The sequence below is a fragment of the Pristis pectinata genome, chromosome 15 (genome assembly GCF_009764475.1).
Source record: "Pristis pectinata isolate sPriPec2 chromosome 15, sPriPec2.1.pri, whole genome shotgun sequence".
Lineage (NCBI taxonomy): Eukaryota > Metazoa > Chordata > Chondrichthyes > Rhinopristiformes > Pristidae > Pristis > Pristis pectinata.
Window position 1 is genome coordinate 36,223,737 of NC_067419.1, and position 13,764 is coordinate 36,237,500.

Genomic DNA, 13,764 nt, shown 5'->3' on the forward strand with positions numbered 1-13,764 from the left:
AATCTCCGAAAAACACTGTTCTTTGATCAGGTGAAGCAATGGGACAATTCACACAATTCACCTCTTTTGAATTGGAAATACTTTTGTGCCATCCACCTCAAGGATAAACCAGATGAAGTTTCTACTTTCAAAACAGTGAAAATATTTTTCCCTTTGTAATTAAGACAAAAAATTGAAAATAGCAACCATGTAGATTTTAAATTCTGAAGTTTATAGCGGTTTGCTCATTAACAGATGAAAAAGACTTCAAAAATTCCAACAGTGGTGTTAATAACATAATAAATGTAATACACAGAAGCAAAAAAGTGGCTACAGTTGGCCAAAAGTTTGTGCAGTTCATGTTTTTCGACACTCTATCTTGAACTCCTGCAAATTAAATTTTTCCTGATTGATTGGGTCACATTCCAGTTTTTCTTTGTAAGGTTCTGTGGCAACATTCTCCAGCTTTTCTGCCTATTCCTCAATGTCTATTCTCTAATATAGTGTAAGAGTTAAGTAATCATGTTACAGCTATATAAAACTTTGGTTAGGCCACACTTGGGAGTATTGTGTGCATTTCTGGTTCCCTCATTACAGGAAAGATGAAGGGGCTTTGGAAAGGGTATAAAGGAGGTTTACAAAGATGCTGCCTGGATTAGAGAGTATGAGCTGTAAGGAGAGGTTGGACAAACTTGGGTTGTTTTCTCTGGAGCAGAGGTTGAGAGGAGACCTGATATACAGTGGCATGCAAAAGTTTGGGCACCTCCAGTCAAAATTTCTGTTACTGTGAAATAGTTAAGTGAGTAGAAGATGAACTGATCTCCAAAAGTCATAAAGTTAAAGATGAAACATTCTTTTCAACATTTTAAGCAAGATTAGTGTATCTTTTTTGTCTTGTACAATTTTAGAGTGAAAAAAGGAAAGGAGCACCATGCAAAAGTTTGGGCACCCCAAGAGATTTGAGCTCTTAGATAACTTTTACCAAGGTCTCAGACCTTCATTAGCTTGTTAGGGCTATGGCTTGTTCACAGTCATCGTTAGGAAAGGCCAGGTGATGCAAATTCCAAAGCTTTATAAATACCCTGACTCCTCAAACCTTGTCCCAACAATCAGCAGCCATGGGCTCCTCTAAGCAGCTACCTAGCACTCTGAAAATTAAAATAAATGATGCCCACAAAGCAGGAGAAGGCTATAAGAAGATAGCAAAGGGTTTTCAGGTAGACGTTTCCTCAGTTCGTAATGTAATTAAGAAATGGCAGTTAACAGGAACAGTGGAGGTCAAGTTGAGGTCTGGAAGACCAAGAAAACTTTCCGCGAGAACTACTCATAGGATTGCTAGAAAGGCAAATCAAAACCCCCGTTTGACTGCAAAAGACCTTCAGGAAGATCTAGCAGACTCTGGAGTGGTGGTGCACTGTTCTACTGTGCAGCGACACCTGCACAAATATGACCTTCATGGAAGAGTCATCAGAAGAAAACCTTTCCTGCGTCCTCACCACAAAATTCAGCGTCAGAAGTTTGCAAAGGAACATCTAAACAAGCCTGATGCATTTTGGAAACAAGTCCTGTGGACTGATGAAGTTAAAATAGAACTTTTTGGCCACAATGAGCAAAGGTATGTTTGGAGAAAAAAGGGTGCAGAATTTCATGAAAAGAACACCTCTCCAATTGGAAGACCAAGAAAACTTTCCGAAGGAACTGCTCATAGGATTGCTAGAAAAGCAAATCAAAACCCTCGTTTGACTGCAAAAGACCTTCAGGAAGATTTAGCAGACTCTGGAGTGGTGGTGCACGGGGGTGGATCGATCATGCTTTGGGCTTGTGTTGCAGCCAGTGGCATGGGGATCATTTCACTGGTAGAGAGAAGAATGAATTCAATTAAATACCAGCAAATTCTGGAAGCAAACATCACACCATCTGTAAAAAAAAAGCTGAAGATGAAAAGAGGATGGCTTCTACAATAGGATAACGACCCTAAACACACCTCAAAATCCACAATGGACTACTTCAAGAGGCACAAGCTGAAGGTTTTGCCATGGCCCTCACAGTACCCCGACCTAAACATAATCAAAAATCTGTGGATAGACCTCAAAAGAGCAGTGCATGCAAGACGGCCCAAGAATCTAACAGAACTAGAAGCATTTTGCAAGGGAGAATGGGCAAAAATCCCCCAAACAAGAATTGAAAGACTCTTAGCTGGCTACAGAAAGTGTTTACAAGCTGTGATACTTGCCAAAGGGGGTGTTACTAAGTACTGACCATGCAGGGTGCCCAAACTTTTGCTTCGGGCCCTTTTCCTTTTTTGTTATTTTGTAACTGTAAAAGATAGAAATAAAAAAGTAATCTTGCTTAAAATATTAAAGAAATGTGTCATCTTTAACTTTATGCCTTTTGGAAATCAGGTCATCTTTTACTTGCTTAGCTATTCACAGTTACAGAAATTTTGACCAGGGGTGCCCAAACTTTTGCATGCCACTGTAAGTTTATCAAATTATGAGAAGCACAGATAGGGTAGACTGTCAGAATTTTTTTCCTAGGGTATTACACTGAATGCTAGAGGACATGCATTTTAGGTGAGAGGTGGAAAGTTTAAAGGAAATGTGCGGGGCACGTCTTTGTTGTTACACAGATAGTGGTGGGTGCCTGGAATGGGCTACCAGGGGTAGCAATGGAGGCAGATACAATAGTGGCGTTTAAGAGGTTTTTAGATAGACACATAAATATGCAGGGACTGAGGGAATATGGATCATGTACAGGCAGGAGAGATTTAGTTTAATTTGGCATCATGGTCAACGTAGACATCGTGGGCTGAAGGGCCTGTTCCTGTGCTGTACTGTTCTATTCTATGTTCTATGTAATGTGCATGAAGGTGAAATATAAAAATAAAACAAACTGCAGATGCTGGAAATCTGATATAAAAACCAAAAGTGCTAGAAACACTCAGCAGGTTGGACAACATCTGTGGAAAGAGAATTAGTTAACCATTTCCCTCTTCCCTCATAACACAGCAATTTACAACTTACTGTTCTCCCTTTTTGCTTATCCCTTCTCATTATGTTTGCTGTTGCTTTAATGTTTTCTTCTTCTTTATAAGCTGCTTTCTTTCTGTTGTGGCACTTTCTTTTGTTGATACACCCTTCTCTCTCTGTCTTATGTTTTCTCAGCATTATCTGTTTATTCTCCTGCTCAAAATAAGGCACTTCTAGCAGCAAAATGAACATGGACTCACTTTGCATTGTTACCCTGCTTTTTCTTTCCTCTTAGTATCTTCCATGTGATGTGGAGAGGCCATAAATAAGATAATCTATAGTTGTGTCCACTTGAAAGAACAGGAATACAGATTGGAAAAACAACTAAATCTAGGCAAGGTTGTGAGGTCACAAAAGCTTTTTCATTTTCAGGAGGGGGCATGACATAATTAAAATGTTTAAAATGTATTCATTTACAGTAGTTCCAATATACTTGGCTCATTGTATTCAAAGAATATTTGGAAGCAAGCTCACTATAGTATAAGGACAAAATAAAGTAATGTGAATAGCTTATCAACATGCTCAAGGTTTTACTAAAACATTTTAAAATGTAACACCCTTGATTAGACCACATTATAGCATTTTACAAAGTCAAACCTAGATTAAACCACATCATACCATTTAGTGACCTCCCACTTGTAGAAATTACACTTCTGACATTCATAGCGACAACTCACCACAGACAATACTGTACTCTAGCAGCAAAATATACAGCATGCATAACATCAATGCAACAGTTATTCTAAACTAGCAGGGTTTCTGCTTTCTCATAAAGAATGCCCCCAAAGAATGGGTGGTATATGTAAAAGAACTGTAGATGCACCTAAAATAATGCTAATGTTAATCTCTTTTTTCCCTCAAAGGTGTTGGAATAGAAAAGTGCTACTGACTTGGTCAGGTTACTGTCTTCAATTTTGGGTACCAAAGAGAGTAAAACAAAAATAGAATACTGGAACCACTCAGGAGGTCTGACTGATTACATCACGATCTGGTATGGCAATTCGAATGCGCAGAAACGCAAGAAGCTGCAAAGACTAGTGGACTCTGCCCAATACATTACGGGCACATCCCTCCCCGCCATCGGTAGTATCTACAGGAGGTGCTGCCTCAAGGTGGCAACATTTATTATCAAAGATTCCCACCATCTGATCCATGCCATCTTTTCGCAGCTACCATTGGGCAGGAGGTACAGAAGCCTGAAGTCCCACACCACCAGGTTTAAGAAAAGCTACTTCCTTTCAACCATTCAGTTCTTGAACCAACCACCAAAATCCCAATCGCCACCACAGTTTATCAACACAATGACCACTTTGATCACTTTGCACTAAATGGACTTTGTTTACTTTGTTTTAATTGTGTTTTTTTCTATTAAAAATTGTGTATAATTTATGTTTATGTTTTTCTTGTTAATGCTGCTTATATGATGCTATGTGCCTGTGATGCTGCTGCAAATAAGTTTTTCATTGCACCTCTACATACATGTACTTGTGCATGTGACAATAAACTCAACTTTAGACTTTGAACTTCTGGTCATGAAGCATCAGTGGGGAAGGAGCAGTGTCACTGTTTTGGGTCAAGGAGCCTTCATTAATTCTCTTTCACTTCTGATGAAGGGCCACTGATCCTGCTTGATCTGCTGAGCACTTCCACCCTTTTGTGTTTTTGTTCTGGATTTCCAGAATCTGAAGTTTCTCGCACTAATTACTATTCAAGAAATCAATGTCAATCTAGGACATAATAAAACACAGGTTCACCAGAAATACACCAGAGCTTTAATGGGAATTTCAATTTTAAAAAAATTATTCAACAGGATGGACACAAATTAACTATTTTCACTCGTGGGAAAATGCAGAGTGATAGGGCATCATAAAATTAGAGCAAGGCCATTCAGAAATTAAACCAGGATATATTTTTTCATACAAAGGGCAGGGAAATTTTTAAGCTCTTTTCCCCTCCACCCCCCCCCCCCCACCAAAACACTGGATCCTTGAGCAATACTTCAAAACTTTGAATTATAGATTTTTCTAACATCAAAATATCAGGTGATACATAGTAGGTAAATTGACTGATCCTCTAGGATCCAACAGAATACTGAAGCCATTCCAAGAGAATGAATGGCCAACCCTAGTCCAATATTCTGAAACTATGAATGAAATACAGTACCTATGACAAAAATCATTATGATGGGCTTTTCACAGGGCTTAAAATTTGACGCTATTCTCACTTAAGACTGTTAAGTCAGGGAGGTACAGCACGAAACAGGCCCTTCAGCCCACCGAGTCCATGCTGACATCAACCATCTATTTACACTAATCCTACACTAACCTCATATGTCCATCAACTCTCCGAAGACTCTACCAATCACCCAAGTACTTGGGGCAATTTACTAACCCGCACAACTTTGGGATGTGGAAGGAAACCGAAACACATGAAGGAAACCCATGTGGTCAAAGGCATGACGTGCAAACTCTAGACGGACAGCACCTGAGGTCATAGCTGAACCCGAGTTTCTGGCTCTGTAAGGCAGTAGCTATACTAGCTACACCACTGTGCTAACTAACCTAAATTTTCAAAGTGATATGCTACAAACTTGGTGCAGACCACTTCCAATTCTCATGATCAAGAAGAATGGCATATCAGTTTTTAAACATCTTAAGTAACTGAGTAAACATCTTAAGTAACATCTTAAGTTTAACTGAGACATGCTAATACAAAAGGAAGGATGTAAAAAACAGTGATTAAAACTATTATCCCACTTAACTAAAGCTAAACAGTTATAATAATAGCTACCTTAACTCCTTTTGTTATCTTTAAATGTGAATTTGATCAGATATTATTTTGGAAAGTTTCAATTTTCCTCCTAAAGCTTAGATGCCATACTAAATTTGCATGGTAGCTAAATTCGTTTGTACAGATGATATATTTTAATGCAGGAGGAAACTTGGACAATTATGATCTACTTGTTTTTGCTTGTGTTTCAACCTGATTTTTGTAAACGGCAGGCAGGCAGTGAAAATGTGCTCAGTTTAATTTGAAACACGTGAAGTATTGACAAGCCATTAAATGATGGGCTTTTTTTTATTAATTCATTTTTCCGGACTGAGCACCGCTGAGAAAGCCATCATTTATCCTAATGATAATTGGTTTTGATAATATCCTAAATAACTGGTTGCGAGCTACCTTCTTGAATTGCTGCAGTCCTTCTGGTGAAGGTACTCGCAAAGTGCCATTAAGTAGAGTTTCAGAATATATGAGGGACTGGAAATATATTTCCGAGTCAGGACCATGTGCATGTTTCAGGGGGACCTGTAGGTGGTAGTGGTCCATTTGCTCTTATTCTTCTTGTTGTTAGAGATTGCAGGTTTGAGAGAGATGCCTGCAAGTAAATGCATTACATTTGTACAGATGGTACAAAATGCATTACTATGTACCAGTGAACATGGAACAGTACAGCACAGAAATTGGCCCTTTGGCCTATGATGTTGTGCTGAACTAATTAAATGCCTAACTGAACTAGTCCCTACACAAGGTCCGTATCCCTCCATTCTCTGCATATTCATGTGCCTACCTCAGACCCTCTTAAATGCTTCTATCATATCTGCCTCCACTATCACCCTTGGCAGCACATTCCAGGCACCCACCACTCTCTGTGTAAAAAACTTTCCCCACACATCTCCTTTGAACTTACCCCCCTCACCTTAAATGTATGCCCTCTAGTATTAGACATTTCAGTGGTGGTAGAAATGAATGATTAGGGTGTCTAATGGGGTGCCAATCAAGTGGGTTGCCTTGTCCTAGATATTGTTGAGTTCCATGAGATTTGTTGGCACTGCACTTATCCAGACAAGTGGAGAGTATTCCATCATGCTCCTGAGTTGTGCCTTGTAGATGGTGGAAAAACTTTGAGATGTCAGGAGGCGGGTCACTTGCCCAGTGCAAAACCTGCACTCGTAGCCATGGAATTTATGTGGCCGGTGCAGTTGAGATTCTGGTGAACTGCTATGCCAAGCATATCATTGGTGGAGGAATTGGTGATGATAATGGCATTGAATGCCAAGGGTAGGTGATTGGACTCCCACACGTTGAAGATGCTCATTGCCTGGCACTTCTGTTACTTGCCAATTATAAAGTCACAGCTGCATCCAGGCACAGGCTGCTTCATTTACTGAGGAGCTGCAAATAGAACTGAGCATTGCGCAATCATCAGCAAACATCACCATTTCTGATCTTATGATAGAAGGAAGGTCACTGCAAAGCAGCTGAAATTAGTTTGGCCAAGGGCACTCTCCTGAGGAACTCCTATAATTATGCCCTGGGGCTGGGATGGGCACCACCAACAGCCACAACCACCTTCCTTTGTGCAACTAACCACTGGAGTATTTCCCCTTTGATCCTATTGACATTTTACTAGGCTTCTTGCTGCCTTTATATCAAGGGCTGTCATTCTCACCTCACCTCTGGAATTCACCTATTTGGTCCATGTTTGGACCAAGGCTGTGATAAGGTCAGGAGCCATGTGACATGGTGCAACTGGTCATTGGTGAGTAGGTTATTGGTGAATAAATGTCATTTCATAGCATGTTCAATGACAGCTTCCATCACTTTGATGTTTGAGAGTGGATCAATTGGGCAATAAACAGCTGGATTGGATTTGTTCTGCTTTTTGTGAAAAGGACATAACTGGATGTAAAAGGACAATATTCCACATTGTCTAAGTCAGTGTTGCCACTGCACTGTAACAGCTTAGCTGGAGTGCAGATTTTCAGCACTACCACTGTGATGTTGTCTGGTCATAAAGCCTTTGCTGTGTCCCATGCTTTCAGCTGTTTTGTAACTTCAGCAAAGTGAATCAAGTTGGCTGAAGGCAGTGATGTGGAAATCTCAGGAGGAAGCCCAGATGGATCATCCATACAACATTTTTGGCTGAACCTGATTGCAAATGCTTCAGCCTCTTCTTTAACACTGATGTGCTGGGGCCCACCATCACTGAGGATGGGGATGCTCTTAGAGCCTCCTCCTCCTCCCACAAGCTGTTTAGTTATCCATTGCCATCCAGGATTAGATGTGATTAGAGTGCAGAGCTTTAATCTCATCTGTTGGTTGTGAGCTCATTTAGCCATGTCTATTGCATGTTGTTTTTGCAGTGCAGAATACATGTAGTCTTGTATAACAGCTTCACTAGGCTGGCACCTCATCAATTTTAAGCATATCTGATGCTGCACACTTTCTACACACTTTATTGAACCAGAGTTAATCCCCAGCATGATTGCAATGGGAGAGAGGGGGAAATGCTGGGCCATGAGGTTACAAACTGTGATTTCTGCTGCTTATGGTCCACAATGCCTCAAGGATGCCCCAGTTTTGAACTATCAGATCCATTCTGAGTTTGTCTCATTCAGGACAATTGTAGTGCCACACAACACATTGGAGTGTGTCCCCAATGCGAAGGCAGGATTTTATCTCCACCAGGACCACCCAGTAGTCACTTCTACCAATGCTATCACTGGCAGATACTCGAGGACAAGGTCCTTACAGATCACTACCTGCCACATGCAAAATCCACACAGACAACACCAGAGGTCAGGATTAAACCATAGTTACTGGAGCTATGAAGCAGAAGCTCTACTAGTTGTGCCACTATGCACAGTCCAAAATTGAGGCTGTTGTACAGATGCTACTTATTACACCACACCACTGACAGAATGGCACTTCTTTGCTTCCTTTTTCCCCCAAATGTTATGCCAATTCCATGTTCTATTTTTGTAATAATTTTGCTGTAAAATGCCCCTGAACATTTAAATAAATCACATTCATTGTGCTTCCTCAAAACATTTATATGGATTAGTCAGATATGACAAGCTATTTACAAATCCATGTTCTTTTTGATCATTTCAAGCTCGTCCAAGATTTTGAAATGGTACATGTGCAAATAGTACGAAAGAAGAATTGGTTTGAGGAAAATAAGAGAGATGCAAGAGAACATTTCATGAAGAACGCCTTAAAAAGAGGAACAGAGATTGAATGATCATATAAATTATGAATGCATTTCATAAATCAATAGGCGTACTCCAAGGTTGTATGCAATAAACAGTTCAACAAATGCAGTACAAGAGTATACTGAATACAGCAAATTCAGTACCATATTAAAATTTTCAATCATGAAGGGCATTTATAGCTTTACTGGTAATCCTTTATAATCACAACATGCATTGTACAATGTACAGTATGCAGGTGCCCAAGATAAAATCAAAAACAGAATTAGGTACCTTATGGGGTAGTGATAATCTAAGAGCACTCAAGGCAATAAGCTTAATTAAAATACATTTTGCTAAAGTGATCTGACATGCTCGCTGTAAGCATTTAATTTTGGATGTAAAAACATTTACTTACATCTTTTTCTGTTCGATGAGGGAACATTGAAGACTGGCTGTAATACAGACTCTCATCATGGTAATCACTCTCCACGCCCTCTACAAACTTCTTTCTTGCAGCACCAAACATGCTGTTTGTCACCTATGTCGAAAAGCATAGAAATATTGTTTTCCCATTTTCGTCATCATGTTATGGATTGACATAAAAGAACTACAAGAAAAATATTATCCTTCGATCCAAATTGCTTTCATCTTATGCCAACATGCTTCTTCACCACTCGTGCTCTGTCAGCTGAAAGAGCTCTTGCCAGGACTATCATTTGAACTTACCACAGAACAGCAAAAATGCTCTCTCGCAATTAAACTCAAGATGAAAAAAGATGATTGTGCTGAAGTTCAACAAGTGCAGTACAAGAGTTTAATAAATAACCATTATGATTCTCAACACGCAAGAAAAATACACGGAGAACATTTTTTTCATATAAAATTCATTCTTCAGGAAATGGATATTACCCATTTTAATTGTCCCTGAAGAGATGGTGTTGAACTATCTTGCCAAACTGTTATAGATAAGGTGCTTTGGGACATGAAGTGGAACTCTAGATGGTGATGGTCTCATGCACCTGTTGCCTTTGTTCTTTTTTGGTGGGGTTGTGGCTTTGAGTTGCACACAATCTCTCACAAAATTACACTTACGTGACATTCCTATGACAACATTGCAATAATTAAATAATAGGCAAAAATATGCAATGGTTATAATATACAAAAAAATAACTATTTTTGTTCCTTATAGCAGAAATAATGCATCGCAAATTAGATAGAGAAATGGATCACTGTAGTTACAAATTCAGATAGGGTGCAGAAAAGATCCACAAGGATGTTGCTGGGACACGAGGACTTGAGTTATAAGGAGACTGGATAAACTGGGACTATTTTCCCTGGAGCAAAGAAGGCTGAGGGGTGACCTTATAGAGGTTTATAAAATCATGAGGACATGGATATGGTGAATGGTCACAGTCTTTTTCGCAGAGTAGAGGAGTCTAAACTAGAGGACATAAGTTTAAGGGAGAGGGGTAAGATTTAAAGGAAACCTGAAGGGCAAGTTTTTCCACAGAGAGGGTAGTTGGAATATGGAACCAGCTACCAGAGGAAGTGTTAGAGGCGAAAAATTACAACATTTACAAGATATCTGGATAGGTTCATGGACTGGAAAGGTTTAGAGAGCTATGGGCCAAATGGAGGCAAATGGGAGAAGGTCACAAAGGCATCTTGGTCAGTATGGACGAGTTGGGCCAAAGGGCTCTTTTCTGTACTCTATACAATGACTAGAAACAGACAAATATTTTGTTCTTTAGAATATCAAATGAATTTGAAATCACCAGATTTAAGTCAGATTTTATAGTATTTTAAATAGGTAATTTTATTGAACTAAAAAAAATAATGTATTTAATGTGCAGTAGCATTGAAATAAATACCATCCACTGGAATGCAACAACTTTGAGTTATTTTGTATTCATGCAATTAACCTCCAGATATTTGACATGCCAAAAGACCTCAGTAAAATGAGGGGGAAAGAAAGGAACTTTAGGAACTAGCAATCTGAAAAATTCACTATAAAACAGAATGTCACATGACCCTACCACTGTGAGCAGTGCATCTGTAAAAATATGAATGAAAATATTATATGAGCTTGTGAGGAATCAAACTTTATTTAAAAACACTTTACTACCAACCAAAAAAAGTCAAGCAGGCTCTTGAATGCCAACTGATGTATAGGTAAAGCTTTGTATTTGTCTACTACCACCACAAGCAGACAACTCACTACTGCACAACTCCCCACCTGCCTTGCTATAAAAAACATCAGTCTTAAATAATGCTGTACAAAAATGTCCAATAACTGCCATCAATAAGGAAAGTTGTGGTCTGGAGTTTAAATGTATGGGAATTCCTGAGCCACATATTAAGTACAAATTTGTTGATCAACAGCCAGGTTCATTTTCTACAGTCTTGATGGAAATTATAGGCATGGAACTCCTATCAAATTCAATCCTGCATCTAAATTCACCATATTTTGAACTACTCCCCTGCTGCCTCCCACCCCAGAAAGGCCTAAATGATATTACAGGATTCAATCCATTTATTGAAAGCACAGTTAGACACATAATTTAGAAACTCTATCGATGGTGTTAATTAGAGTTTCTAAATTATGTGTCTAACTGTGCTTTCAATAAACAGATTTTCAAGCAAAATCTACAACACAGGTTCCCACTTTTTTTTGTTACTTATTTACAGAATGTGGACACCATTGGCAATACTTACTGCCTTAGGTGAGACTTGAACTCATATCCATGGACCAATAATCCAAAACTCTGGCTGCACTGTAACAGTAATGCCTCCTTGAAATAATTACTGGATCACAAGAAACTTCAAAATTAGCAACTAACAGAACCAAAGCTCTTTTTTCTTGAATATGCAAATTTAACACTTTCTCCACTTCAAATACTGTGGTTACATATGAGCTAACAGTGCAGAGGTAACAAAAAGAAGAAACATAGCAAATTCCTCTCTCTTGCACAGCATTCAATGCCAAACCAGATTCCGTACCTTAAACTATAAATTAGGCTGCATGCTTTCCAAAATGAGCATGGAGATAGAATGCCAATTTGGTTTACCACATCTTGCTGCAAGATCAGAGCATTTAAATATAATTCTCTAATTGACATAGAAAAATATTGTACATGTCTGGAGTTCATAATAATTACATGCTTTCAATGTCTTAGAGCCGTGGACATTAACATCAAGATTGATTATGCAGAAAGAGGAGAAAATTCTTTGAAGAGATAGCAAATTAACTCTGAACTCAAATCAGTGAATTCAGTGGATAGAGATCCCCAGTGCTCACCATCCACTCCACAAGCCCCCGGATTCAACAGATCATTCTCTGCAATTACTGCCACCTCCAAAGAGATTCCACCACCAGACACATTCTCCCCTCTCAGCACTTCCCAGGAACCATTCCCTTCGTGACCCCCGGTCCACTCTTCCACGGCCACCAACCACACCACTTCTTACGGCACTTTCCCTTGCAACCACAGGTGATGCGACGCTTGTCCTTTCACCTCTTCCCTTCCACTATTCAGGGATCCAAACAGTCCTTCCAGATGAAGCATCAATTCACTTGCACTTCTTCCAATCTACGGTACTGTATTCGATGTTCACAATGTGGTCTCCTTTATACTGAAGAATCCGAACTCAGATTGGGTGATGGCTTTGCAGAACACCTGTGTTCAGAATGGAAGGGTGATCCCAAGCTTCCCATTACCTGCCACTTTAATTCCTCATCCCACTCCCACTCTGACCTACTGGTGTGAGGCCTTCTGTAATGTCACAGTGAGGCCCAACACAAGCTTGAGGACAATACCTCATTTTCCATCTGGGCACACCGCAGCTTCCTGGAATCAATACTGAGTTCTACAACTTTAGGTAACTTGATTTCTCGGTCTGTATCAATCACCCATATGTAACATTCGTTCAACTTGCTTTCTTCCCCCCCCTTTTTCCTTCCTATTCTTCTCTCTCTGGATGTTGAGGATTGGTATTGGTTTATTATTGGCACTTGTACCGAGGTACAGTGAAAAACTTGTCTTGCATACCGATCATACAGCTCAATTCATTACACAGTGCAGTTACATTGAGTTAGTACAGAGTGCATTGAGGTAGTACAGGTTAAAAACAATAACAGTACAGAGTAAAGTGTCACAGCTACAGAGAAAGTGCAGTGCAATAACGTGCATGGTCACAATAAGGTAGATCGTGAGGTCAGAGTCCATCTCATCGTATAAGGGAACCTTTCAATAGTCATATCACAGTGGGGTAGAAGCTGTCCTTAAGTCTGGTGGTATGTGCCCTCGGGCTTCTACCTGGTGGAAGAGGAGAGACAATGACCCGGGTGGGTGGGGTCTTTGATTATGCTGGCTGCTTCGCCAAAGCAGCGAGAGGTAAAGACAGAGTCCAAGGAGGGGAGGCTGGTTTCCGTGACGCACTGGGCTGTGTCCACAACTCTCTGCAGTTTCTTGCGGTCCAGGGCAGAGCAGTTGCCGTACCAAGCCATGATGCATCCAGATAAAATGCTTTCTATGGTGCATCAATAAAAATTGGTGAGTGTCAAAGGGGACATACTGAATTTCTTTAGCCTCCTGAGAAAGAAGAGGCGCTGGTGAGCTTTCTTGGCCGTGGCATCTACATAATTTGACCAGGATAGGCTATTGGTGATGTTTAGTCCCAGGATGAAGCTCTCAACCTCAGCACAGTTGATGTAGACAGGTGCATGTACACCGCCCCCTTTCCTGAAGTCAATGACCAGCTCTTTTGTTTTGTTGACATTG

General features: G+C 40.0%; 1 protein-coding gene across 6 annotated transcripts in view; it reads right to left on the bottom strand.

Annotated features, from left to right (window-relative positions):
• Nucleotides 1-13,764, bottom strand: part of cnot2 (CCR4-NOT transcription complex, subunit 2) — a 113,480-nt gene that overhangs the window by 52,159 nt on the left and 47,557 nt on the right. For all 6 annotated transcript variants that reach the window (XM_052030655.1, XM_052030654.1, XM_052030652.1 and 3 more), the window contains one exon: nt 9,399-9,521. In XM_052030655.1, the coding sequence (XP_051886615.1) occupies nt 9,399-9,509 (111 nt within the window). In that variant the 5' untranslated portion in view covers nt 9,510-9,521. The remainder of the gene's footprint in view (nt 1-9,398; nt 9,522-13,764) is intronic.